At 37.8% G+C, this 25,801-nt stretch overlaps 4 protein-coding genes across 8 annotated transcripts in view; 1 reads left to right on the top strand and 3 right to left on the bottom strand.

The window, feature by feature from the left end:
- PPP1R13B (protein phosphatase 1 regulatory subunit 13B) overlaps positions 1–8,943 on the bottom strand; it is an 84,686-nt gene extending 75,743 nt beyond the window's left edge. Inside the window, exon 1 of the mRNA XM_065063351.1 lies at positions 8,529–8,943. The gene's annotated coding sequence lies outside the window, so the exon portion shown is untranslated. The remainder of the gene's footprint in view (positions 1–8,528) is intronic.
- A 2,100-nt stretch (positions 8,944–11,043) lies between these two features.
- Positions 11,044–15,845, bottom strand: ATP5MJ (ATP synthase membrane subunit j). The gene is made up of 4 exons (XM_065063378.1): positions 15,622–15,845; positions 13,908–14,031; positions 12,109–12,129; positions 11,044–11,242 (listed from the first exon to the last, which is right to left on the bottom strand). The coding sequence occupies exons 2-4, from the start codon at positions 14,029–14,031 to the stop codon at positions 11,217–11,219; spliced, it is 171 nt and encodes a 56-aa protein (XP_064919450.1). The 5' UTR covers positions 15,622–15,845; the 3' UTR covers positions 11,044–11,216.
- Positions 15,846–16,333: 488 nt separating this feature from the next.
- TDRD9 (tudor domain containing 9) overlaps positions 16,334–25,801 on the top strand; it is an 83,719-nt gene continuing 74,251 nt past the window's right edge. For 2 of the 4 annotated variants that reach the window (XR_010472733.1, XR_010472734.1), the window contains exon 1: positions 16,334–16,573. Coding sequence is in view for 2 of the 4 variants with exons in the window: in XM_065063347.1 (XP_064919419.1) it covers positions 16,377–16,573 (197 nt within the window). In the remaining 2 variants the exon portion in view is untranslated. The remainder of the gene's footprint in view (positions 16,574–25,801) is intronic. The other 2 variants (XM_065063347.1, XM_065063346.1) reach the window with 1 other exon arrangement.
- RD3L (RD3 like) lies at positions 21,164–24,419 on the bottom strand. Of its 2 annotated transcripts, none has more exons than XM_021292459.2 (4): positions 23,937–24,419; positions 23,638–23,726; positions 22,758–23,063; positions 21,164–21,907 (listed from the first exon to the last, which is right to left on the bottom strand). In XM_021292459.2, the coding sequence occupies exons 3-4, from the start codon at positions 23,054–23,056 to the stop codon at positions 21,610–21,612; spliced, it is 597 nt and encodes a 198-aa protein (XP_021148134.1). In that variant the 5' UTR covers positions 23,057–23,063; positions 23,638–23,726; positions 23,937–24,419; the 3' UTR covers positions 21,164–21,609. The 2 variants fall into 2 exon arrangements, with proteins under 2 accessions (XP_021148134.1, XP_005506111.1); XM_005506054.3 differs by having other exon boundaries at positions 23,638–23,729; positions 23,937–24,418.

Below are 25,801 nucleotides of genomic sequence, written 5' to 3'. Positions count from 1 at the left end.
ATTTGTGCCAAGCTCGTGTTTAGCTATAAATTAACATTTGATTGAAATGTATAAACTATCATTTTAGTGTTTTGCTAAAGTACTTGAAATTTATGGTAGAGAAAAATTACCATTAATAAATTTTGTATTTTAACCAAATTTATTGAAAAAAATATTAACTGCAGTTTCTAATTTGGCAGGCTTCTTATTTGATCACGCATGTTATTCTTAGGACAAGCAGTGATTGCCAGAGATACAGATGGGGGACTAATGAGATCTTCAGGAGCGCTCCTGATGAAGTTCCAATTCCTACCTGTGTTTTTTAAGTATCTTCTACTGAGATTTTAAAACATGCGTTTTAAAGTTTTTAAAACTACTACATCTGATTCTCTCCTGCTTCTTTTTTATTTTGCATTATTAAGATGCTTTTCTGGAGCATAGGAGAATATTTTCAGGCTTTTGAAGTGTCACAGGAAAATAAGTGTTTATTTAATTTAAAACTTTTTTTTTCTTTTCATGTGGTTTTATTTGAAATAACAGGTACCCCTATTTATAGCCAGAAAGACACAGAGGTCAAACATTTAGGGTGGGATCTGTCTTATCCAACTTCAGTAATCTAGAAGCTAGGCGGATAGTCTCAATCAGCCATCTAGGCTCCTTCTGTAGATCAATGGGGATGGGGAGGGAAGAGAGAGGTAGCTCTGCAGGCAATTAATTCCATGCCGAGATACTCATCCCACTATCTAAATCTGTTGCTCTTTGAAGGTGCCTATCTCTCTATTGATTTAAGATGGAGCCTGGATGACTAGCTCAGATTAGAGGGCAGACTTTTGGATGGTGACAGTTAGGATGAATTTCCTCACAACTGGCAGAATCAAATGTCTAAAAATTGAGAATGGAGGGTTTTATGTGTATTACAAAAATTTAATGTATCCATTCTAAATGAATGAGGGGATTACTTTATTACAGAGTACAACTTTCCTTTCAAAAATCACATTTTGCATTTGCTGTAATGCAGGAGGAATTAGCTGTAAGTAAACTATTTTAGAAGTTGAGTCACAAAAGTACTTCTATAACTTGCCAGGCAGTTAACATGCAGTATAGCACTATGTAACAGATGATACAAACAAAAAAATAAGTATTTCAAGGAGAGTTTCACAGCAGGTAGCCTGAAATCTTTTGTGAAATACTGTGTAAAGTGTGTATATTTAAAGGAAAGATATTTTAATTTGTTAGCTATGGCCTTAAGTAACCTCTCATTCCAGAATCAAGCTGACTTCCTAAGGCTGCAACAATAAGGAATTCATACTGAACAATAGTCATATGTTGCCATGTTTGAATTCATATACAGCCAATGCATTTTAAACCCCACCAAACCTGTTCAGAGATAAACTATAAATAATAATCTAAAAGAAACACTTTGATGTCTGTTTTGTATACAGTATTTGAGACACGTGAACAGGAGAAAGATACTTTTTCATCGCTACCTTGTAATATTCTAAAGTAATGTATGCTGGACTAGATGACTAAGGTTCTAAAGTTTCCATAGCACAATCTACTCAGTGCATCATTCTAAAAAGGAGCATAATAATTAAAGCAGGAGTGAAGCCATGTGATCTGTATATAGCAGAGCTGTGTGCACTTCCTGGGGATTTGAGTGTCTGGTACGTCATGTGGTTCAGCCCTGCATTTGGTGGATTAGAGATGTAATTTCTTTAAACAATAACGTAAATTGTATGCTAAATCCAACACACGTGATGCAGAACGCACTTAGTAGAGAATGCTGTGGCCTCATTGAGAATGTGTTACTATACACTCCCATAAAATTCTTACGCTAAAAGGTACTGTTAATTTTTCATGTTGTAGCTACAGAAGATACAGCTCTATAAGACGAATTATGTGCCATTGTTTTTACAGACGGAAAATCTTGTTCTGCTTCCCTGTAATTTATAATGATGAAACCATTAACTATATTCCAAAGGGTGGAGAAAACAAAAGCTTAAATGTCCTGGGAGAGGTCCTCTGTGCTTGTAGCTTTAGGTTTATAACCATTTGGACTCTCAATATACTTCTTTACAAAAACTTTTTTCTTAAATTTTCCATATGCCCATGATGAGTGGAAGTATCTCTGACTAACTAGATGATGGGTTATTAGTTGAAACATTAATTAGGGAGGGGATAGAGTAGCAAGTCAATGCTTCACTTTACTCCTTTGTTTACATGCTACTTCGTTTTGGGTGTATCACTTGGCTAAGTTTGAGGGGGAAAAGGACAGGTAGGTCATGTTTTAAGATTGAGTCCAGCCATTTCATTTGTTACTGTAAGTCTAAAATTGTTCTCTCGTGTCTCAGCCATGATTCAGTGAGTCAAGTACTCAAGTGTTTTCAACAATTTCTGTATGAAGTGATTTCAAATGTTTTCTCTCTCAGCTAAAAGCCTAATGCAGAATTCTGTGATACACGATGAGTATTTAACCCATGCTGCAAAAATGATGGGCAGCTAATCTTCAACTTTTCTGTTAACCACCACTTCCTTGTTTAAGATCGACAACTACTTTTCTCTATAATTTACTATAATTGAAAATAATCTGCTTTTTTTCCTTATATTTACTGCTGGATCAGATACAGGTTTTTATGTTAAGTTTGTATTATTCCCATATTCAAACCCAGTAATTCCTAATTTGAAATGTGTATCTTCTTCTAGAATATGTCTTTTTCTTGGTTAGCTTACTTGAGGTAAGTAGATCTACTAAGAAAAAACATGCAGAGGGTGTAACATAATGGAGCTCATGCTTCCTGCTGTTGTACCTGGTAATGGGTGAACTTCAAGGACTACAGCTTGGGAGAGGAGATTAGGAAAGTTCTGTGCTCGATTCTGAAGTCTGGGATATACTGGAAGGTGTTTCTCAGCAATTACTGAGACATGGTGACCTTATTAATGGGGACCTTATTAATGTTTATAAATATATAAAAGGTGAGTGCCATGAGGATGGAGCCAGGCTCTTCTCGGTGGCCAACAATGATAGGACAAGGGGTAATGGGATCAAGCTGGAACACAAGAGGTTCCGCTTAAATTTGAGAAGAAACTTCTTCTCAGTGAGGGTGACAGACACTGGAACAGGCTGCCCAGGGGGGTTGTGTAGTCTCCTTCTCTGGAGACATTCAAAACCCACCTGGACATGTTCCTGTGCGACCTCACCCAGGCGTTCCTGCTCCAGCAGGGGGATTGGACTAGATGATCTTTTGAGGTCCCTTCCAATCCCAAACATACTGTGATACTGTGATGGTGATGTGCAAAGGAGGTTTGGAGAGAAAAACATGTCTCTGAACAGAAGAATACTCACATATTGTAGGAGAAAGTAATTATAAAACAAATTAAATGTGTATTTGTAAAAAATTGTAATTTGTTTATACTTAGTATTTAAACTACATTATTAAGACTCTGCTACTGAAAATAACATTCCTTACCCTTTTTGCGTGTGTACTCATCACAGATTTTACAGATCAGAATACACAAGGTAAGTTTCCTCCAAAAATACAATAGAAAGTATCGAATCTATTTAAATAAAGCACCATTACAGTTGTGAAACAAGATATGGTTATGATTTAAGACACACCTCTATGGAAAACATTTCTGCACTATATCTATATCTCTATATATCTATATATATATATAGATATATCTATATACATATATATATAGATATATCTATATATATATATAAAACCCCAAGGCCTTAAGTGATCACTTTTTGATTACCAAAAATTGTCAGAGCACGGCTGTCTTCTATACAGGTGTATGCAATTTATTGTTAATCTGAGTTTTTCTGTCAGACACTTTTTTAATAGTCCATTTTTATAGAAGAGCAGCTGCATTCAATCTGACCAGCAGATGTAATCTAAGACATTTTATGTTTTTGTGCTTTACTGATCCTTAAAATTCAAATATTGCTTTTCCAGGTAATGATGTTCTAATCCTGGGAACATCAGTGAGCCAAGTTGTTTTGGCCTCTAAGTAGCTTGTCTTGAAACATATTTCTGAATAATTATATTTTTACTGTTGTGATCCCATGACAAGGTTTACTACAATTCTTAGCTGCCTAAACAGAAGAACATCAACAATAAAGGAGATGAATTGTACAGGGCATTGATGGAACCCTACTGAAAATTATTCAGTGAAAAGCCCTAGAAATTGTGACAGTAGAAAATGTATCACCAGCATGTGTCTGGAATGTATTTTAGGTTGATTTATTCAAAGATATAATATGCAGCTGAACCTCAGAAGATTTGAAAGACTGGAAAGGAGTGTGTTCGTCATGGAGAAGTACTCACAATAACAGCCTACTTGCTCAGCGATGATTAGATGCTACCTTAAAGCTCTGTCTGTTGCTTATGTCTCACATTCAAAACCAGTATTTCTATTCTATAAAAGGACAAGCTACCACACAAGTAACTTGAATCTTTCCCCTTTTTCTTCCAACTGCTATGTAAAAGTTCTACACCATCTTTTTTCTTGCCTTCTGTTTCTGTCCTTCTAGACAGGCCTGAGTACATGTTTAAATTAGTAGCCGTAATTTAAAAAGAGGTGTGGTAGTTAGCGTTAATAAGAATACATAATTTGAAAGCAAAGTAAAAATATTTTTGGCAAGATTCCTTTTATAATTGCATTACTCCAAAAAATTAACTAAATCAAAGTATGCTGAAAAGTATTTATGTCTTGCTGTTTACTGAAACAAGAGTCAGATCCTTTGTTAAAACCCGTATGTCTCCAATTCTTAGCTTACTGAAAAACACCCATGCATAATTTAAATTTTTGCTAATTATTTTAAAGAAGTGTCTTGAGGTCCTAACTGGGACAAAAAGAATTATCATCTCACATGCCGCTTGAAAATAAATGTGGAATACAACATAAGGAGAGAACTGTAATGTCAGGTATAAGAGAATTTAAAACTGGCCTATTTTTCTGTACAAATACACTACAGTAAAAGGTGTACCTGAAGCATCAAGAGTACCGTGCTTGAAATAATAGTGCTGCAAAAAAGTACAGCTTGAGACTGTTCTCTGTATATCCTCAGGATAAATAATGGAGTTAATTATAGAAGTAGAAATGCTTTAGGTTAGACCCTAAAAAAAAAAAAGGTATCCTTCCCTGTATTCTTGGTCTTGTATCAAATGCCTGCTCACATTCTAATCCATTTTATTAATCCCTCTTTTTTCCTCCCAGAATACTCTGGCTGTATTCAGTTTAGTTGTTGCCATTTTGCTTGTTTATATAACATTCCATATGAAATAATCTCAAAACAGTTCCTACTCCATACCTAAAGAATTCCCCCTTAATTGCAGCAATTCTTAATATTATCAAAAGTATGCTAAACACAACAGGTTAAAACAAGAAATGAAGACTACAACTGATACTGCAGGAAAAATCTGTGTAGGCAGAAGTAGTCACCAAAGGTGGGATTCATTGAGAATACTGTTAGTTCTACCACCCACAAAGTCCCTATTATCATTTCCTAGCACACACACTTCATTAGCTCTGAAGAAATCATTATTGTCTGTTCCAGCAGATAGCTGAAGTTACTGTGATGATATGGATATAAAATAGTTAAAGGTCATGTCAATTTTAAAAAGTTACTTTAGGTTGTCGAAGGTCATAATAATTAAAAGTGTATTGTCATAATAATGTGTTTTCATTTCATGACAACCAATAATTTCATTTGAAGAACCACTTCCAAATTTATCCTTTATTACTAAAAGTATTCTTCATGCAAGTATGGAGCATTAGATTATTGCGGTATAATCGTTCTCCCTTTTCCCTACTTGTTCGTTTGTTTGTCCCAATTAATTATAATAAGTGATACTTTCGACTTGAGAAAGCGATGTGCTGTCACAGAGGAAGGAAGTATAGTTCTGCCTTTTTGCTGAAGCACAAGCTGACGTTCCTGATTTGTATACAGGGTGGAGTTCTGCATTCTTTTTATTCCTGTCAGTGTTGACAACGATGACAATTCCTTTGGGAGAGACAGTACTTTGATCATGTGCATAGCTGGGTATGAAGAGGAAATTCCCTTTAAATGATTGCAAGGGACACAATGACTTAGGAAAGCTGGATGAGTGAATGGGAAGCTAGAAATTCTGGTTCTTCTCCTTTTCTGCAAAAAAGTACTATTTTTGTGCAGTAATGCAAGTTATAAACCAGGTTTGCTGTAAAGAGGATCAGGAGATGGATCCAAATTAAAACAGAAAAAAAAACCCAGAAGGCTTGTTTTGTCATTTTGGGGGGGGGGGGGGGAAATATGAAAAATTGCCTGATCTGAGTCACAAATAGTTGTATCACCAAAACTATGAGGAGCAAGGCTCTATAGTATATGGGTAGAAACCTCACAAGCTGGTACAGCTGCCAGAGTACTCATACTGTTAAACCACAACCAAGGAGATCATAGTACCCTTAGCAGAATTTAATTAAAAATTTCAAATAATCCATTATTGTGGTGGTCAGTTCATTCTGAGTTAGGAGAGAGTAACTGTTTCCAAATAGTTTGCCTACAGGACTACAGACTACAGGAATTTCTTGTTTAGGAGTTCTTTGTAAATTACCAAATCAGAGTCATATGGCTTTATATTCTTAAGTGAAGAGAATATTAGCTGCTAAATGTTAGTTGCTAAAGGTCATGGAATTATGGTACGAAGAGCCGGCTGTTCAAGCACTATCTTGCCACTTCTTGTTCCCCTATTTACTGAATTGTTAACCAACATTTAATGCCTCAGGGAACCTCCTATCTTGCTATTTTTTCCTCCCTAGTAGCTTTACAGATTTCCGTAAATGAAACAATAGAGATTTCACACATTGATTTCCTCAGTTTCATTTCAGCCATCTGGTGGTGATGTCACATATAATCATCACCTGTGCCTAACAAGCACCTGATAGTTTTCCTTCCTTGGGGAACTGAAAGCACAATACACGTAAACATACCAGCTCAGTATCAGCCTGGATTTGTACTTCAAACAGTGGTCTGCTATCGTGATTCAGATAAATAGCAGACTAGTTCAGCTGTTTCAGTTCCTTTAGATCATTTCCTGCAACTTTACTCATCCTCTCAATTAACATGAATAAACATTTGGGTTTTTTCCTAAGTTAGCCATTAAAGAGGTTAAGTAGGTTGGGCCCTGTGACTAATGTTTCCTTGGCTCGGTTTGTACTTTGCTGCTCCCCTATGGTATTCCACAATACTTTATTAGCATGCAGGGGATACTCTGAGGTTCCTAATTGTAGGACAACACTTGAAAATGTTCTAGAAATCTCAGAGCTCCACATTGAGAAATCCTAGCCGTAAGTACGACCTGATATGGAGGGGCAAATACAGAATGACTTGTACTGTAAAAAAGACCACACCTTGCATTAGCATTGTCGTTATTAATACAGGTCCCTTCTGCTAAGCTTTCATGTTCTGCATTGCTTTAAAGAAAAAATACCAATGCCACAGCAAAACTTGGTCAAGATGGTGCTGCGGTATTTAGGTGAGGTTTCTTAGGCCCTATAGGAGCTCGTTGTTGCACTTAACATTGCAAAAGCAGTAAAGAGTCAGTTTTTGCCATTGCTGGTGCTTTATCACAGGCAAATGAAAAATGCAATTGCTGAACTATTTTAGTATATAAAGTTTAAATGTAATCCTCTCATTTTAGACATGTCAAAAATATAAAGAAGCAGCAGCTAACTGGATACAGCATGATCCATGCACTAAGCATTTCTCCCACCAGTGTTTAATTGTGAATCATGATTAATATCACCTCGATGAATAAAAATTCTGATCCTAAATATTCATTTGTATAGAAAATAGGTTTATTCAGTAGCTGAAGCTTCTCTATATAGACACCTATTGGGAACACGAAAACCTTTTTGTTTTGAGTTAGCTTTCAACATCACCTTAGGTAAATTACAAAAAAGGGCACATATTCTAAATTAAGAGTATTCACTTAAAGGGTACTGCTTTGCAATGCTTCTCTACCTAGGGCTACGCTCCAGATGCTAGTGCTGCAAAGAAAATTGATTACTCCTTCCACACTTCACTGTAAATAGGAAATAGCACTTACAATGCCTTAGCTAACTTTCCTTTATTGTCTTTTATAATACCTGGTATGCTTCAGCATAGAGGAACAGAAAGTAGGTAGACAGTACTACAGGTGTTACACATTACGGGCGTATTGATTTCTGCCTGAGTCAAACCACTGACTGAAAATTTCCTCCTCCTGGATCCTACTTAAGTGAAAACAAAAGCTATTTAAACATAAACAGAAATTTTACTTCCCTTATCTCTTGCAGAGATTTTTGTGTTAAGTATCACAAACAGGAAGGAATATTCTGAAGCCTTATTAGAAATTTCTGACAGAGATACACTAACGTAAGAATCAACTGCAGATAGCATTACTTCAGTAGAAACTGTAGTTTTCATAAACCAGACATTGTTGTCCATATGTACTTCCTTTCCTTACTAGAAAGTCAAGTATGTCAGATATCAAGAAGCATAAAGAGTTGAAGAAGGTTAAGTTTACCTAATAGTGCAGTTAACTGCTCCAAGGGCAGGTTAGCAGAAGCTCCTCTTGCTTTTCAATTAACGTCTAGGAGATCAGCCAGGTCGTTGATGTAGCTCAGCCCAGTGTGCTGGTTCTAGCTATGGTGAAGCAAATCCTGCCTCGATTGATGTTTTTTCCCTAGCTTGTCTTCCTCAGCTCTGTAATTGCAAATTGCTAAAGCAGGTCATTTGAAGTATGTGTAGTACCTTAGGAACTATAACTTAGTGATCGTAAATTTGCATTACAAATGCACATATAGCTCCTTACCCGGCATAAATTATTAACTAAACCACAACTCTGACCCACCCTGTAATCACCACTGGCCTAATATCTGTTCATGTGAAGCTCCATTTTTTTTCTAGTTTTTATTCTCTACTCCCTCCTTCTGGAGGCTTTTGTCTTTATGTAAAGAAACAAATAGTGAGTTGACTTCCCATTCATTCTTCTGTGGTGAGGAAACACTGAAACACCCACACAGAAATGATGAAAGAATCAGCTAAAACATATCAAGGGAAAGATGCAACAAGGACAACTGTGGAAGAAATGTCAAGAATGCATGAAAGATAGATGTCACTTATTCGTTTCAAATTTATCAATGCTATACTTGAATTTTGAAAAAAAGCTTTCAGAGAAATATGACTGTTAGCTTTCCTCATTGTAGGTATACCTATTAAGCATAAGCAGAAGTATAAATTTTTAAGAAACTAAAGGCTACACAGTGCTTGGAATGCTTACCCTGTGCAGGTAAGGTTATCAAGTATTAAAATACGAAATATTTAAGTTATAGCCAGATACTGCAATCAGAACGATTAAAAAGCAAAACTTTAATCAAGCTGAAAGATTTAAGATGTTTCAGTGAAGTAGTTAAAAAGATGTACGTAAGCATTAAGTCATTAAATGACTTAAGCCTCTTGATCTTTTCAAAAGCAGATTAGGCTAAATTTAAACAAAACATGACATGAAGTCCAATTTTGGTTTTATACTATGTATCCTTGATAAAGAATTCAGTATGTACAGTTCTGAAATCTGATGTTCATAAGATATCAGTTCCTAGAGTCTCCAAAATATAACAATACCTATGAAGTGATTTTGACAGCTGCCTACAAGAAACCACTAATGACCCTTCCTAGTAATACATATATTACTTCTAAATTTCCAGGAAAAAGAAAAATTCTTTGAAGTCAGTTAATTGTTTGTTTATGCTTATATTAACTGCTGCCACAATGTGTGATTTCATTATTCCCTTTCAATTCTGAGATTTTCATAAACTCAAATGGCAGTTGATGGCCCATGTAATCTCAGTTTTCTCATACAATATGGGCATGTTATTACTTACTCCTTTGCAAAATTTGTGACTAAAGGAAGAGCCTTTCAGCATAATTCCTTAGCTCTACTAAATATGAAGGACAAAAATAGTTGTCAATAATGTACTTTTTAAAACCTCTTTAAACATTTTGCATAGTGTTTTAATAACGATACAGCTTTTGCTTTTAATCCTTGCAGAAGTAAGAACTCTTTAAAAAAGGGTAAGGTTTTAAAATAAGTTTTTGTAACCTTAATTATTGCACTGTAAGTTGGTGAAAAGCTAAGAATGAAGTCCTCACATTTGGCATACTTTTAAATGACATTTTTAAAGTTGTAGGCAAAAAGGTATCATTAGAAAAAAAAAAAAAAGGACTTAATGCTATTGTAAGAAATGTTGGCTAATTCTATTAAGAAGTTCAGTTATAGAAATCTGGTCTTTCTCAAAGTACTGTTGAAAAAGGTGAACTTGGAAGAACTATAGGAAACAAAAAATCCTTATTCTAAAAATTAGGTTAACAATACACTGTGGCATTGTCCTGGTTTTGTTAAAAACAAGTTTCTCTTTCAGTGAATTCTGCCTGTCAGCTAAAGCCTTCATATTAACTGCATTTTCCTGGAGAACCAGACACATGTTTTGGTAAACCTAGCAATGGAATGCAAACTTATTGATAAGCATGGATGGACATCTCGCGAAAGGGGCAACGAGAAACAAGTGACCAAGAAACTGACCAACTGTGTATAACATTCCATTCACGTGAATACTTCATATAAAAGTGGGAGATCACGAGGACCTCGTCCCTTTTTCCCTCTTTTCCTCATGGCTGACATTAGGAGAGGACCTTGCTAGTTGTCCCTGCGAACTGAGGCCTAGTGACAGACTGAATCCAGCTCTGGTTGGCTGCAGAGTCTAATCCAGGACTTTGGTTGCCGGCTCTGCAGTTGCTGAGACTTTCAAGATTGGTTTTGTATATTTTGTGTTATTTTCTCTATTCTTATTAGTAGCATTAGTAAAACATCTTTAATTTCTTCCAACTGTCTTCTCTCTGTCCTTATTTCCCTCCCGATCGCCTGTCCTGAGTGGGAAGGGGGGAGAGGGAGGAGCAAAAGGGGCAAGTCGGGGGGAGAAGAGGTTAACAATACATCTGCCAGGGTTTTATTGTCACCTCACAATCTAAACCCTCGACAGGCATACTTTGTCCAACATGTTTAATTCCTTGTTGCTCAATGGATTTATTCTTTCTCCAATTACAGCAGTTGGATCAGGTACAGTTTTAGAATTAACTTCCCTATGGTTGTAACTTGCTTCATTTACAGTACAGATGACGAACCACCAAATTCATACTCCAAGAAGAGAAGAGGTCTTTAATGATGGCCAGCACCGGAGGACTCTGAAACACAGAGACAATTTAGGCTGTTCAAACAGTAGAGCAAATCCATTCAGGAACGTTGTTCAGTACCTAGAACAGGCAACTCTACATCTGAGCACAAGAAGTGGCAGATTCCACTGCTCTGTCAAATAAAATAAAACCTCAAACTGCATATAAACTGGGTCAATACTAAAAATCCTCTTTTACAAGCTTTAAAGCACTATTATAGGCAAACATCCATTCTTACTTAGTTTCAGTATGGTTTTTCCTAAATCAAAATTTATTCTTGCTATTGTCCTTGAGTCTACTTGGCAGTATTTTCACTAATTACATATTTTTAAATGTAAATAATGTTTGCATATAGAAGTCTGACTAGGAGCAAATGGACTGTCTATCATGGAACACAAAGTTAGCTGAGATATAGCAGCTCAAGAAAAATTCCAGTGTGATGTCAGAAAAAACTGTCCATAAATATCTAAACACTACTTTATAGAAGATATAAAAATAAAAATTCAAAATACAAGTTTAAACTTCTTAGTTTCCTGACAGCTAAAATAGCAGCTACTCTTAAGACTGTGCTGATTGAAGTAATTCCATTAACTATAGTTACTATTATTTAAAATAATTTCAACCCCTCCAATCAAGGCATACCACTTCCACTGTACTCCTAAAACCTCCGCATAGGACAATTTAAGACAGAGATACAGATTCACAGATGTTTCTAGATTATAAAACTATCAATACAAGCAAAACTATATATTTTGAAGTAGTGTTTAAACATTTTCTAAATTCATAACTTAAGCCCCAAACTCATGTAAAATATTCTAAGCTACTTTTACTGCAGTAATGTAAAAAATACAACAGATTATTAGATATTTAATACTTACTGTCTGCCACTGCTTTTTTGCCTGGAAAAAAAGAAAAACCCAAGTTGAACAATAAAAGTTAAAGTTCCATTAGATTATACTGCTTATGGTTTGCTAATTAGCCGGAAGATTTTAAGTGTACAACAGCTACTTTCCATGGCACATGTCAGTAAACCTTACATTGATTTCTTAAAAGTTGTTTGTTTTTAATTATACAAGAGTCCATGCATTTAGAAATTGTAGCCATGAAGACTCCTACTGTAATTCAAAAGAAATGTATACAGAATGGTACTATTTTACATAATATATAGATATAAATACACACAACATACAGATAGAAACTGAAGTGACAAGAATACAGTTTGCTTTAAAGTCTTCCTTTGAGTGAAACAGCTTATTTTACATTCCCATTGTAGCTGTTCTCCTAAAATACTGATTCACAGTGATCAGACAAGAAGAGATGGAAATAAATTTTCACAAGGACAGCAGTCCTAAAAGGTTGTACAATCTTCACCCTTGAAAATATTCATTTGAATTATGAATAAGGCCATGAGCAACCTGATCTAACCCTGCCCTAACTACTTCAACCAGTGTCTTGGACCAGGTGAGCTCAAGAGTTCCCTTCCAATCTAAGTTATTCTACAGCATACTCTATTTATAAATATACCTATTATTTGCAAAACTGTTCCCCAAACTGTTGAAGAGGCTACAGCTATTAAAAGCTAGCTTCAGTTTAAAATAATGCCTAGCATACAGTTGCCACATATCAAGGTTTTGACCCTCAAAACCCTACACCACATCTATTATCTAACTCATAAATGAAAATAAAAGTAGCATAACATGAATGCACACCTGAAAAAGTCTGTCAATTTTTCAATTTTTGAAATTAAATGAGTTAAAGCAAAAGTTAAGTTATATTTTTTCTCACTGTTAGTCTACTTATATTTACGTAAGCTTTTAAGTGTAGTGTTACATCTTTGGACATGCTACAAGTTATTTGGACAAAGCTAGAGAAATACTGAGGTAACATCACTCAACTGTTCCCACAGTGAGTTCCTTTCCCTGTCAAGTTTTTCTACAGTTTATAACATGTAATTGTTCATGACAGTTAGTAAAGGCTTTGATTTGGAATTTTTTCAGCATAGCCTAAAATTGAAGAACAAGACCTTTAAGACACCATAATCTGTTATACCCTTCTGCTTTGAGGAACCTGACCCACTCTAATTTATTGGTTTTACATTAGATGTTTTGTTTCTTCCTCTGAGAAAGTGCTCCACTATCACCAACGTACACACATTTTAATGTTCAGTGATGTACCTCACATTTTGAGGTGCATCCGCCCAAAATAAACTAAGTACTTTACCTTTCACAAATTCACACGGGAAAAACTTTTGAAAACTGTATTTTCTTGCAGATCTTGAGCAAAAACTCAAAAACATAAGGATTCTAAAAAAATTCTAATCAAAGTAAGTTCTAGTTCAAAACACCCTTACATTCCACATCAGGACAAATCTACAGAAGTCTCTGGCTATAGCTTGCAAGTTAGATGGAAGTTTTAAAAACCAATAACTAAGTTACCTAATCTTCATAACGCTGGCACAGTTACACTGGTATTTGAGTATTTCTGGTAGTGTAACCTTCTATAATACACTGAGCATGTTAAAACTTCTAAATTTTTATGGCAAATACCTGGCCTTAAGTAAGAGTGTTAACTTCTTATTTGTTGCATGTTTTCCATGACTGATTTCTAACTGTAGATTATCATCTACAAACCTTATCTTTAAAATAACAGCTAATGAAGACTATAATGTGTAACTTACCACCATATGAAATTTTGTAATAGGCATAAGCTGTTAATGCTACACCAACCCATATCTCTTGATACACGGTAGTGAAGTAGAATTTCATGGCTCTCAATGACTTTGGAATCATGGACTGCACCATCTGAAAATTACAGGAAGTTTTGCAATGGTGAGTTTCTTACCTGCTATACTTTTAGTATATACACACATATATATGTTTATGTACATACGCACTCCTGATATACACTAGCAGCAGTTTACAGGTTAAAAAAATCAATCCCCAAACATGCAAAAGTACTTATTCCAAACGAAAGCAATGAAAATTCAGAGTTAAGGTCACAATTTATGGGCTAAGACAATAAAAAAATAATAATTTTCAGCTGATGAAAGGGTGGAAAGATTACTCAATCGAGCATTTGCAGAGTAGCAATAACTAGGCTCCACTCTCCCCATCAGTGACAGCTCTGCTGGAGAAAAGCTTCGTTCCAGACAAGCCAGAGAGGCTGCTCACTTGCACTGCTGAGTTCGTTTCCCTCCCACCCCCAAAGCTATCTCTCCCAACATGGTAATTTCTACTCTAAATAGCAAAATAAATGATGTCAAGCTACTGAATTAACGATTTATTATGGATATTTTACTTTCAAAATACGCTCCAAGTGCAAGAAGCCTGTTTATTTTTTCCCTTTCTACACAGCTTTGTTAGACAAACAGAAAACTGCATGATGTTTTAAAATAAAGCTTACCCTAACCCCCATACATATTAGGACACATTTGCCCCACAAGGCACTGAAATACTACATGTTCTACTGTCTTACGTATAGCACTTCACCCCTGTAAAGTCACTATTCACACTTACTACAACTCAATAAAGTCAGCTATATACATATACGGGCAGTGTATGGTAAAACAGAGTCCCAGGATTTAAAAGCAGATTAAACTTTTATGAGGTAGTGCTTACTTACTTATTTGCCATTACTAAATGTAAAGCACCCTTTGGCAAGCATCAAAGAGAAAAGGATGCAAGGGTAGCCAATGTCAAAACCACCGGGAAAATCTAGGTGCTTCTTAATGAAAACGTCTTCATGATAATTAATGTATAATTACACACAAACCCATATTTATCTTTATTTATGAACAGACATTTCAATAAAATTTTCTTATTGTGGACAGATTGCCTGAAACAGTGTTGCACTTCCAGCAATACTATTAGGAACACTGCACCTCCCCCTAAGTTCCCAGTATTTGGAGTTTCAGATGAATAGTGCTGTAATAGCTGTCATTCTGCTACAGCAGAATATCAAGACATACCAACAAACAAGCAGAGAGAAGAGAAAGGAAGCAAAGGCTTTTTCTCCCACCACTACGAAGAAGAGAATAAGTGATTCTATTTCCAATTAACACCCTGATAAAAGCCTTTCCCCAAGGCCTCGGTGGGCGCGACGTCGTTCAGGCCTTTGGTTTTTTTTTTGACATCTACCAGGAACAGCGCTGAATTTGCTTCCTCACTGCCCCCCCGCCGTGCCCGCACCGCACCCGGGGCACCGGCCGCCCGCCCGGGGCCTGACCCGCAGCCCCAACCGCACGGGGGGGCGGGTAACGGCTGAGCTCGAGCGCCCCTGGCAGCGGCCCCCGCTCCCCCTCCTTCCCCCAGCTGAACCACAACAGCCGCCCTGAGACACCCCAGGGCGGTGCCCGCCAACAACCGGCAGGCCGCGTTTGGGCCAGAACCCACCGTGACGGCCGGGAGAGCGCGGGCGGCCGCCGAAGGTCACCAGGCTGGGGACAGTCTCCGCTACCGCCGCGGGGGATGCTGGGAAAGGACGAGAGAAAACCCCGGGCTACTCGAGAACGCCGCCGCCGCGCAGCGCCCCCTAACGCCGCGGAGGACCAGGGCGCACTCCGCTATCAGCCGAGCGCCGCTGCCGCCGCTGCTCCTCGTGCACCGGAGCGCGCGGGAAACGCGGCCTCGCGCGACGTCAGGTCCCTGCGGCCCCTCAGCCACCCCAGGGCCCTGCCCGACCCTCACTGAGCTCCTGCCGCTCAGTGCCAGCGCCCCTCTCACCGGAGTTCTGCCCGATCCGCACCTCACTTGCCGGGAACACGGCGACTGTCCTGTGTGACGGACAATGCCCTGGGGCGCCCGCCAGTCTTTACACAGAGAACAGCATGTCCTGGGGGTAGAGGGAGCCACCCGCTGGGTCGGATTCAGGAGGGCTCAGGCATCTACGCGCCTGCGGGACACTTCCCGCGGGCGACGGGAGGGACAGGGCGACTGGAGTCCCAGAGCAGCTCCCGGCCATTGTTCTGGGAGTGTAAGGGGAAACAAACTGCCCCGCATCCTCATGTTTGAGCCGGGAGGGACCACGGTCCCGGGAAAAGCGCGGGAATCACCGGCGGGACAGGCGGGCCCTGGGCCTGGGCCTGGGTCACGTGCTGGGGGCGGGGCCGGCCCGAGGGCGGGAAGAGGCACGGTATGGCCGGGCGCGCATGAGGTGGGAGCCACGTGTCGCCGCCATCATGCTGCGGCAGCTCACTGAGGAGCAGATCAGAGACTGGTTCACCATCGGCAAAGCCGTCACCGATGTCGAGTTCTTGGGCGAGGAGGCGCAGGCCGGCACCCTGCATGGCCCCCCCTGCAGCCCCCCAAGCCCGTTTGCTGCACGGGAACCGCTAATGGCTGTGGGGTGAGTGTGGGGCTTGGAGATGCTCTTCAGAGCCAGGGTGAAGCTCTGTTTGTGAGGACACCGGTGGCTTCCCTTCTGTCATGTGCACCTGTGTCCCCTGGGATGCAGGGCATTTCCTCAGGGTCTAGACTGCTGCTTCTGGCTCCCCTGCTCTGTGGGCTCAGGTGCTGTCGTTGTTGGATTCTGGCCTAACATCCTGGGTAATATTTGAGGCTGTAGTCCAGGTGTGGTTAGTCGTGTTTTTGTTGTCTTAATACTTAAGCTATTTTCTTACTTGCTATTTAACCTCCTGTCTTGCTGATCTCTAGATGTGGTACACGTAGGATTATCTTTCTCTAAAGTGCATTGGTGCTGGTGTGCAGTTACGGCTAGTGCTGTTAAAAAAGTTGGAATAGTGTTAGAAAAGACTTGGTTCAGCTGTGTGTGTAACTTAGGAATTTTTGCAGTAGCAAGTGATAAATAAAATGAGATTTGGGAGTAAGCTTATGTGTTCATTACGGAATAATACTCTCACAGAGGGTATTTTTATGCATTTAAATATTAAATTAATGAGCAACACTGCTGATTTGGGCTGTTCTTTGTTTTCCCCTCAAAGTCCCTTCACAGTATTACTGGCTTTTATTATGTTGTTTTCAGTGGTTGAGTGTTGGATGTTGAATAATTATTTTACAGTACATAAAGATTTTGATGCTATTTTCGTATGTTATTTGTAACTAAGCAGTTTTGAGTAGATTACATCCTTTGTTTATACCAAAGTTTGTAAGCGAATATTCCTAATAAGATGTAGATTTTACCTACTCTGAAACTTTCTTGGTAAGTTTAATTTGTTATGCTATACATTTGTGAAAATTTGACTTATCTGCTCCTCTTCCTTTCTCTAGTGTTTCCCCTCCAGTCAGCAGTTCTCCAGCAGTTGAGATGCTGATGTCACCTAAAGCAGATGTTCTCAGTTACTGCAAACTGAACCTTTGCTTCGCTATTTGAACTTTAGTTTTCTCTGAGTAGCAGTTAACAGTCTGTTTTCCTGAGTTGACTGCTAAGTGTTTTCTAACTGAACTCTGTATGTTCATTGCTCTTGTGACTTACCTGAAGCTTCTAAGTTACCAGGGTAAAGCTAGTTGAAGGTATATTGGTGTGTTACTCCTTGGATGTGCTTTATTCTCAGATGGCAGAGCTTACAGCCAAGGAGGAGAACTGTGTGTATACTTGAATAGCAGCCAGGTACATACAGTTTTCACTAGTGTCTGGGTACTGCGAGAAAAACCCCGCCAAACAGAAACAACCCCAAACTTTTCCCTGGATGCTGCTTAAACTGGGAGGTGTTCTGACAGTGTGTAGTAATGTTGGTATTTAGATCAGGTTTGGTTAGTGTATCTGTGGTGGCTATAGTAAAGTGGTTTGTATACACTTTCATAGTAATAAATAATATTTTCCAAAAGTGTTATTGAGACTGGTGGGATATAGAAACCTCACATCTCCTTTAAAAAGTAGAACGTGTTCTCCTTTTCAATGCTGCCTTGTTTTCCAAGGCTTTTAAGATTATCTTGTTATCTGAACTACCTCTAAAATAGGAGTATTAGTAATTGAGCTTGTTAGAGAGAGAGAGAAAGGTTCTCAGAAATTGTGGCTGGAATTTTGATCCTTAAATAACTCATTGGTTAACTCTTTAATAGCTCTGATTACATTTAACTGAATGAAAAGAAATTTAGACCCTTAAATCCTTCCTTGTTTTCAAGACATTTGTGGTTCACATTAAAACACTTAAAGGCTTAAATGTGGAAACAGTGGTTATCCTCTCTTTGTTTTCTTCCATTTCATAGGTGTAGCTTTCACCAGCCAGCTTATTTGGCTAAAAACACTGTATGCTGTTCTGCACATCTGTGCAGGTGGGAGATTTGGTGCCGTTTGAAATTATTACCACTCGCCTTTCTGTACTGGGGTGGTTTGTGTTGGCTGCCTGCCGGTGTCAGAAATATCAGCTGGTTTAGTGCGAGGAACAATATAGTTTCCAATCACCTCATTCAAATCATGTAGGCCATAAATAAAAAGTGCTTAAAGAGACAGCCAAGTTCTCGGACAGTGATCTTCAGCAGGGACATAATGACTATCCTACAGCCATGTCACCACTATCTGATACAGCCAAAATTTAAGTGTAAGCTAAATTCCAGAAAATAGCTTGTCTTACCTGGTGGACTGGGGTGCGGATTCTCTTTGTAGCATGTTGCGATAAACCCCGCAGATGTCTTTAAAACATGTTTACCTTTTTCAGTTCGTCTTCTTGTTCTTACACCTTTGCTTCTTTTGGGCTTTTCTCTGCTTCTTAACTATAGAGTAAAAATATTTTAACCAGATGAAAGTGCTCATCTTCCGTATAGTTTACCTTGTTTCTGTTTTTGAAAAAATGGACAAAGTGAGGTCTTAGCAGATGGAATTTTCTCAGCCTTTGGAGAAGGCTGTATCCTGTATCCCCTCCAGTTCCCAGGATTTTTTTTTCTCCCTCTCCTTTTCTCCTAAGTGTGGACAGTAGAACTGCATGCAGTAGCCTAGTATCACTTTGATCAATAAAATGCACGCATAAGAGTAGGTAAGCCTTTTTGTGTGTTTCCTTAGCATTGTGTTGGGATTTAACACTGAATTGGCTATGATGCCTAGATAATTTTTTAAAAACTATTATGCAGCAGTTGCCTTTTAGCATATGTTGTATTTGATGGTCCTTGTTTCTGGATTTAAAAAACTACATGTGCTTATGTTGAAGTGAAATTAAAGTGAAATTTATGGAGAACGGGTAAGTTGTATCTGTCTTCCTGTGGGGTTGTTTGGTGGGGTTTGTTTGTTTGTTTCTGTTTGTGTGTGTTTCATTGTTGTTTTGGTGTTTTTTCTTCCCCTACCTGTTTTTGATGATCTTAAAGGCAAGTGGACCTTGCATGTTTACTGGCCTACCTTTTTCCAGAAACTAGAATTTGGAAGATAAAGTTTTAGGGATTTTTTCATGTATTTTGCAATAGAAAGCCGTGAAGGTAACGTTTTAAGAAACTAATTTATGTGGATTACCATTACAGGAATCTTGCACATCTGACCAAATAAAAATTATTTTCTGAAACCAGCATTGTCAATGTTAATTCTCAGTGTAATATTAATTATGCTAGTGCCTTTTATATGCTCTATACCTGGTTGCCCTCTTTCCCATGGAAAAGGTATTTGAAGTTTAACTCTTTGGGGAGCTTTATCACTAAGGAAGAACATTTCTTTCAAACCATCCTGCCCTCATGGCAGGGATCCCTGTCTGGATTGTTTAGAACTGCACGAGAAGAATCCGATACTATTTATTCTGCATCAGTAGGGTGGAGTAAGTTGAGAACAATTCTTGTTATTTGTCCACAAGTTGACAGCTGCACAAAAGGAGGGCAGAGAGTTTATACCAGCTCTGAGCTTGCACATGCTTGTGAAGTTCTGTGTATTTAGTATGGGAAGTGGAGATACCGATCACTCTTGGTATTGCGTTGCAATTTTTTATTATTCTAAACCTGTAGGAACTGATTTACTCTAGTCCACTAGCACTTTGTCAGGTGTATGCAGGAGTTCTGATTATTTCACCTTCTGTATATATTATGCGCCACTCTTCTGCATGAAATGTTCTCTAGAATATAAGCTTTCCAAAGTTGTTTTTGTTTTTTTTTTTTTTTTCCGGTAATATTTTTATATTTTCTGAAAATATTGTGCAATTTTTTCAATGAATTTATGTTGTATTGTTAGTAAATTCTTTCTTGAGTGGGGGATACAACCGTGGAGCAAAAGGAAATATCTTTCAGTCATATGCTAACACTTTAAGGAAATCTGAAGGTCTTTTTCAGTATGTTTGAAGAAAATATCAGAGGAAGCAGTTTTCCTCTGTGTTTGCAAAATAGTACGTTTTGTGAGTTGGGCCATGTGAGTCTTGCCTTTTTTTTTTTTTAATCATGTGGCAGACAAATTAAAAGTAAATCTGAAGATGAAGAGCTTATGTAAAAGACATGTAAAAATTTGTTATGTACAGTGGTGGGAGCCCAATCGGAAATGTAGCAAACTGAGTTCTGGCATATGTTTTCATTGATTTTCTGCTCTAATTGTCTGCTGTGACCATAACTTCTACGTATCCAATCAGTCTTGTAAAATGTTATTATGAACCCACAATGATAGATGATGGCAACTGAAAACCATGAAATTTTGTTTTACTTAAGGAGATCAGCTCTTGCTTTGGAGATGATCTGTTGACTCTTGCTGTTCTGGAGAACTGTCTGATTTGATCAAGAGGTTTAAGTTCAATCCAGAGTCAGGGTTTCAGGTTAACTTCCAATAAGCCAAATGAAGAAGTACAACTATTTGAAATAAAATGATTCAGTAACTTTTTAAAGAATACAGAGCTAGTTGTTAAATGCCATTAAATATCCAATGTTTTAATTTAGTTGTCTGTCTTCACACTATTTTCAGTATGTGCATACTACATTTTGGAATAAATATAGAAACAGTACATGCAGCATGTTACAACTTCTGGCATTGTTTTTTTTTAGAATTATTCTTGAAGTTAAAAAACAACTATTCAGCACCAAAAAGGGGTATTTATCAGTTTATTTGATGTAACTGACATTATAATAATATTAAACCATTTATCTTCCACAGTATAAAGTTCCCATAGAGCCTAAAAGCTATGTGACAAATACTGAAGTTTTTACCCAACACTTTGTGGGTTGATACTATTTCATAATACAGAAAGAAGTATTTTCTTGTTAACATCTGTATATGGCTAAAAGTAAAATGCTTCAGAGTTTTTTTAGAACCATCTACATTTTTGGTTAAAAGGTGCCTTCAAACACAACATTGTTAAGGTATTATAAAGGTAAAGTTTGTATACTGCATACTAGCTATAATCAAACATTTTAATTTCTGAACTTGGGGAAAAAGGGGAGCATGTCACATTTCTTATTCCTATGTTTGTGGATGGCAATCACTGGAAAGGAATGCAAACAGCTACATAGCTTTTGAAAGAAACACAAATGGACTTAACTTGATGGGTAGTAATAGGGTAGATTCCAGATTCTATGAGAGAAGGTGGGAAACATGCTTTGTGTGTTTTTGTCGACATAACTTGAAACAGTGGGGATTTCGTCTTTGTCCGATTTGTTGGAACTGTCTCCACGCAGGCTGAAATGTTCAGAACAATTTGTATTCCATGCATCTACCAGTTGGTCTTGTTGGTTTTCTCTTTCAATGGTGGTAAGAAAATCTTTTAAAACTTGCTTGAATATATAGACTATTTCCCAAGGTAAAACATCGTTTTCTGCCAAAACTTCACGAAATCTAGAAACAAACAAAAATCGAAATCTAATCACCACTGTCTAAAACTCTTTTGTTTCGTCTGTATTCTTAAAAGGGGAGAGGAAGGAGGAGGAAGTGACTGTATTCTGGTGTCATTTATTCCTTGCCGCCACGTTTCCCCACACACCTCCCCCAAAAGATTACAAGAGGAAAAGAGCTCTAACAATGCGCTGGATGTGGTCCAGCTATTATGAGGATTGAAAGCTACTGTTACTGGGTACGCTTTCTTTTTATTTTTTGTGGCCCATCTGGGTAACTTAATTTAAACTGACTTTGCCCTTAGGTATATTCTGGGCTTTAAAAGACACATAGGCTTCTTCTGTCATTTCAACATGTCCCTAGCAAATTTATTTAAAATACAGGCATAGGAGAATTTTTCATTGTAAAACGTGGGGGGTTTTGTTTGTTCATTTTTTTTTAATGGGATTTTTTTTTTTTTTTAAACACTTCTTTACTGGTTTTATAACCTTCCACGTATTTTTTGGGCAGTGAGGCTGCGTTTCCAGTACATTGTATTAGTGCTTTAATTTGATTTTTGGTTATTGGGTTAAGGTTTAATAAATGTTGGGGATAAAGGGGGAAAACTGAAAGTATTGAGAAGCCACATGCATGTGAGGCTTCCCTTGTTTTGGATTAGACCAGAAAAATCCTGATAAAACTTCCTTTAACGCATTAAAGTAAAGATGTAATTTATAAAGCACCTTTAAAACTGTGTTCCGGTTACTGGTCAGTGTTACTTTGGAAGAAAGATCAGAGCCAAATATACACTTGGATTATGAAGAAGAATCATCTTACTTATGATAAAGTACTCAAAGTTAGAGAAAAGAATTACCTGCTGAGAACAGTTCCTGTTTGGCAAGGCTGGATTTGTGAGCATAGGACTTCGAGCTGCCTTTGCTCAGTAGCCGGAATGGAGGCTTGAGGGTTCTGGTAGTTCTTCAGCCAGTTGTAATCCGTGCCAGTCTTGGGGACTTTTTGTTCATTTTCAATCTCTTGCACTAATCTTTCACGCTCTTTCAGGTGCCATTTCAGTTCCCTCAGCAGGGTTTTTGTAACTACCTCTGATCCAGGATATCTTGTGGGTTTGTAGGAATCATTTTTTGGCCATTTCATCCAGCCAAAAAGTGGCATTTTTAAGCTGTGAGGGGAAAGAAAAAAATGAACTTTGCTTATTTCTTCCCGACCAATAGCATTTATACCTGTAGTCTTCCTTCTTAGCAGCTGAATGTTTAAAGGAAACTTTATTAGTGATTCTAAATTATTTTGGAATATAGTATAGATAGTGACAATTATAATTGCCAAGCCATAATTAAATCTGACAAGCCTTACATTTTATAATATTTTCTGTCTGTTTTCTGAGTTAACATAACTGTGGGATGTTTACAGCATTTAAAAGCATATATCTATCATCCTGAAAATAGTTCATTTTTTATCCTGGTAGTATATATGGCTAAACAAACAAACAAAAAACACCTAACAAAACCCCAAGCCTCAAAAATTGGAAGTAACACATACATTTTAAAAGTAATTAAAGTTAAATGCTAGAACTCTGAGTGATCTGTTTTTGGAACTTCTGTATAAACTTTTACTTTAAACAAACTCTTATTAACGTCACCTGGAGACAGGAATCTGGTGGACTAGGCTTTTAAGTTGCAATTTGTTACAAATCATGCAGACACAAACATTAATTGGAATAAAATGAAATAAATTACCTTTGCAGCTGTCTGTGAGCAGTGTTGTTTCAGGTGAGTTTGCTTGAAGGTCTCTTATTGTAGCATATCCTGTTCCCAGGCTGTTACTACTGCTGGAAGAAAACAAGGTTTTTTCTTTTTTCTTGTTTTTCATTTACTCAAACTGTACTTAGAAGAATGACTTTCTGTACTGAATATGGCAGTTTCAGTTTTTCTGCTTTTAAAGTTCTTTTTCATCCTCTGTACCAGAGAGAAGCAGTAATCCATTTAACCTAACATGTTCTCAAATACTTTCTACAAAGTCCATTAAGATCTCCTACCTTTCAATTGAGTTCTGCCGATGGCAGCAATTTAAAAAGAAGATGGTAACAATTTCAAATGCTTGTTGCTAAATCCATCCAAAGGTATTGTTGATAGTGAGACGAATAACGATAGTCTGGAGCAGCTACAGATGTGCTTCTAGCTGAAGTTAAGGCTGTCGTATGATGTGATGCTTGGCTGTGCGTAGCTGTAGGTCACAGTTTAGAGCTGTATTTTTATGCCTGTAGAGTGCTAAAAATAGCTATGTTGCTTTTATCATCAAACTAAACTTTCAAGCCATTGAGATGCTGGAAGACTTTTCTCCCATTAGAGGGGGATCAGGCTGTTCTACAGTCATTTTTAAACAGCTAAGAATAGTCTTTCTCTTGGAAAGATCAGCTAAAGCCTTTGTTAAGTGAGTGTTGACAGATAATAACTATTTGACAGTTACCCAGGATTTTGTTGCTATATTAAATACTTCTTCCAGATGAATTTCATCAGTCTCATGGTACTACACTTTTTCATTACTGTGCATAGCTGTTAGCATTTTTAATTAACATTTCAAATGTGTCTTAAGAAGCCAGTCTGTAACACCTACGGTGTGCCATGAAAGACACATTAATCTAATTAAAGGAATAGAATGATAAAAAGATGCAAATTGAGGTCAAGCTGATGCAAAAAGCCCAGAATTGTAAGTCTTACCATAGACTTCGCTTTTCTCTCAACTGGCTGTCAGTTGCCTGCTCCCTCTTTCCTTGATGAGTATTTTGAGCATATTCATTTTTAAGATTCGTTTTCAGGGATAGCATCGTGCGTGCTAAAGGTCGCTGAAGCAGCCATTTTCCGTTCCAGTTATCTGGTCTCTTCCTATTAATCTAAACCGTAGGCATGGTGTATGAAAAACCTTCTCTTCTGCTCTTTCTTGTTCTAATGACTGTCTTTGCTTCTGTGAGTATTTTTCTTTCCTGCTTTTTTTGCCTCCACCGGTGTGTTGAGCTGTTGGGAGAACAAGGGTTCTGTAGATTTGTTCTAGATGTCATACAACATAAAAGATGATGTGTGTGGCTGTTATTGAAGTTGATATTACTTATACATTGGAAAAATTCAAATGTCAGTATTAATCCTCTTCAACTGGAAGGTTTTCACATTGCATTGTATGTGGTACTATGAAAAAGGGAGGTAGGTTTATGGTGACAGAACCATCCTGACAGATTTTCAGATGAAATTACAGTGCTTCTTGCCACCTCCTTTGCAGCACAGTTAACATGTCACCACCTTTTTTTCCACTGTATGAAAGAGGAAAGTAAACTGCCATACAGTATGAAACTGTTGTAGTGTCTTTGCAGATTAAGGAGATGCATACTGCAAGGTGTGCAAATTAATTAAATGAGAAACCTACAACAGTTTTTTGTTTTGTTTTACATAATCTTTGGTTACATCATCAAATTTTGTGAGACAGGATACTGAGAATGATATTTATCTTTCCAGTGATAGGAGAAGATTAAAGCTAAACATTTGTATTGCTGCTGCTTTTGTCTGTGTTTCAGATCTGTACTTAGGAGGAGATAACTGCGCATGTGAGGCTGGCATTGGGAGCTGGACCTTCCAAGAAGAGCAGTGTTTTATACGGTTCCTAGCCAGGGATTAACCCTGAAAGCTTTGTGGAGGGTTACAGTTCCATCCAGCCATCTCTAAATGTACCTGTGGTTCTGCAGGGCTACCTTGGGACAGAAGTTTCGGCTTGACTTTGGCTGATAGTGGGTCTGTTCCCCAAAGGCATTAGTTTGTCTTTATTAGGACATACAGTTATTGTTTAACCTGAGGGGGGAGCTTAATTTTGATTCTTCTCATTAGTTTTACACAGTTCCTAAAATTACAATAAAAA

Source organism: Columba livia, chromosome 5 (assembly GCF_036013475.1).
Source record: "Columba livia isolate bColLiv1 breed racing homer chromosome 5, bColLiv1.pat.W.v2, whole genome shotgun sequence".
Lineage (NCBI taxonomy): Eukaryota > Metazoa > Chordata > Aves > Columbiformes > Columbidae > Columba > Columba livia.
The sequence above is the reverse complement of the archived record's forward strand: the minus strand, read 5'-3'. Positions and strand labels throughout refer to the sequence as shown.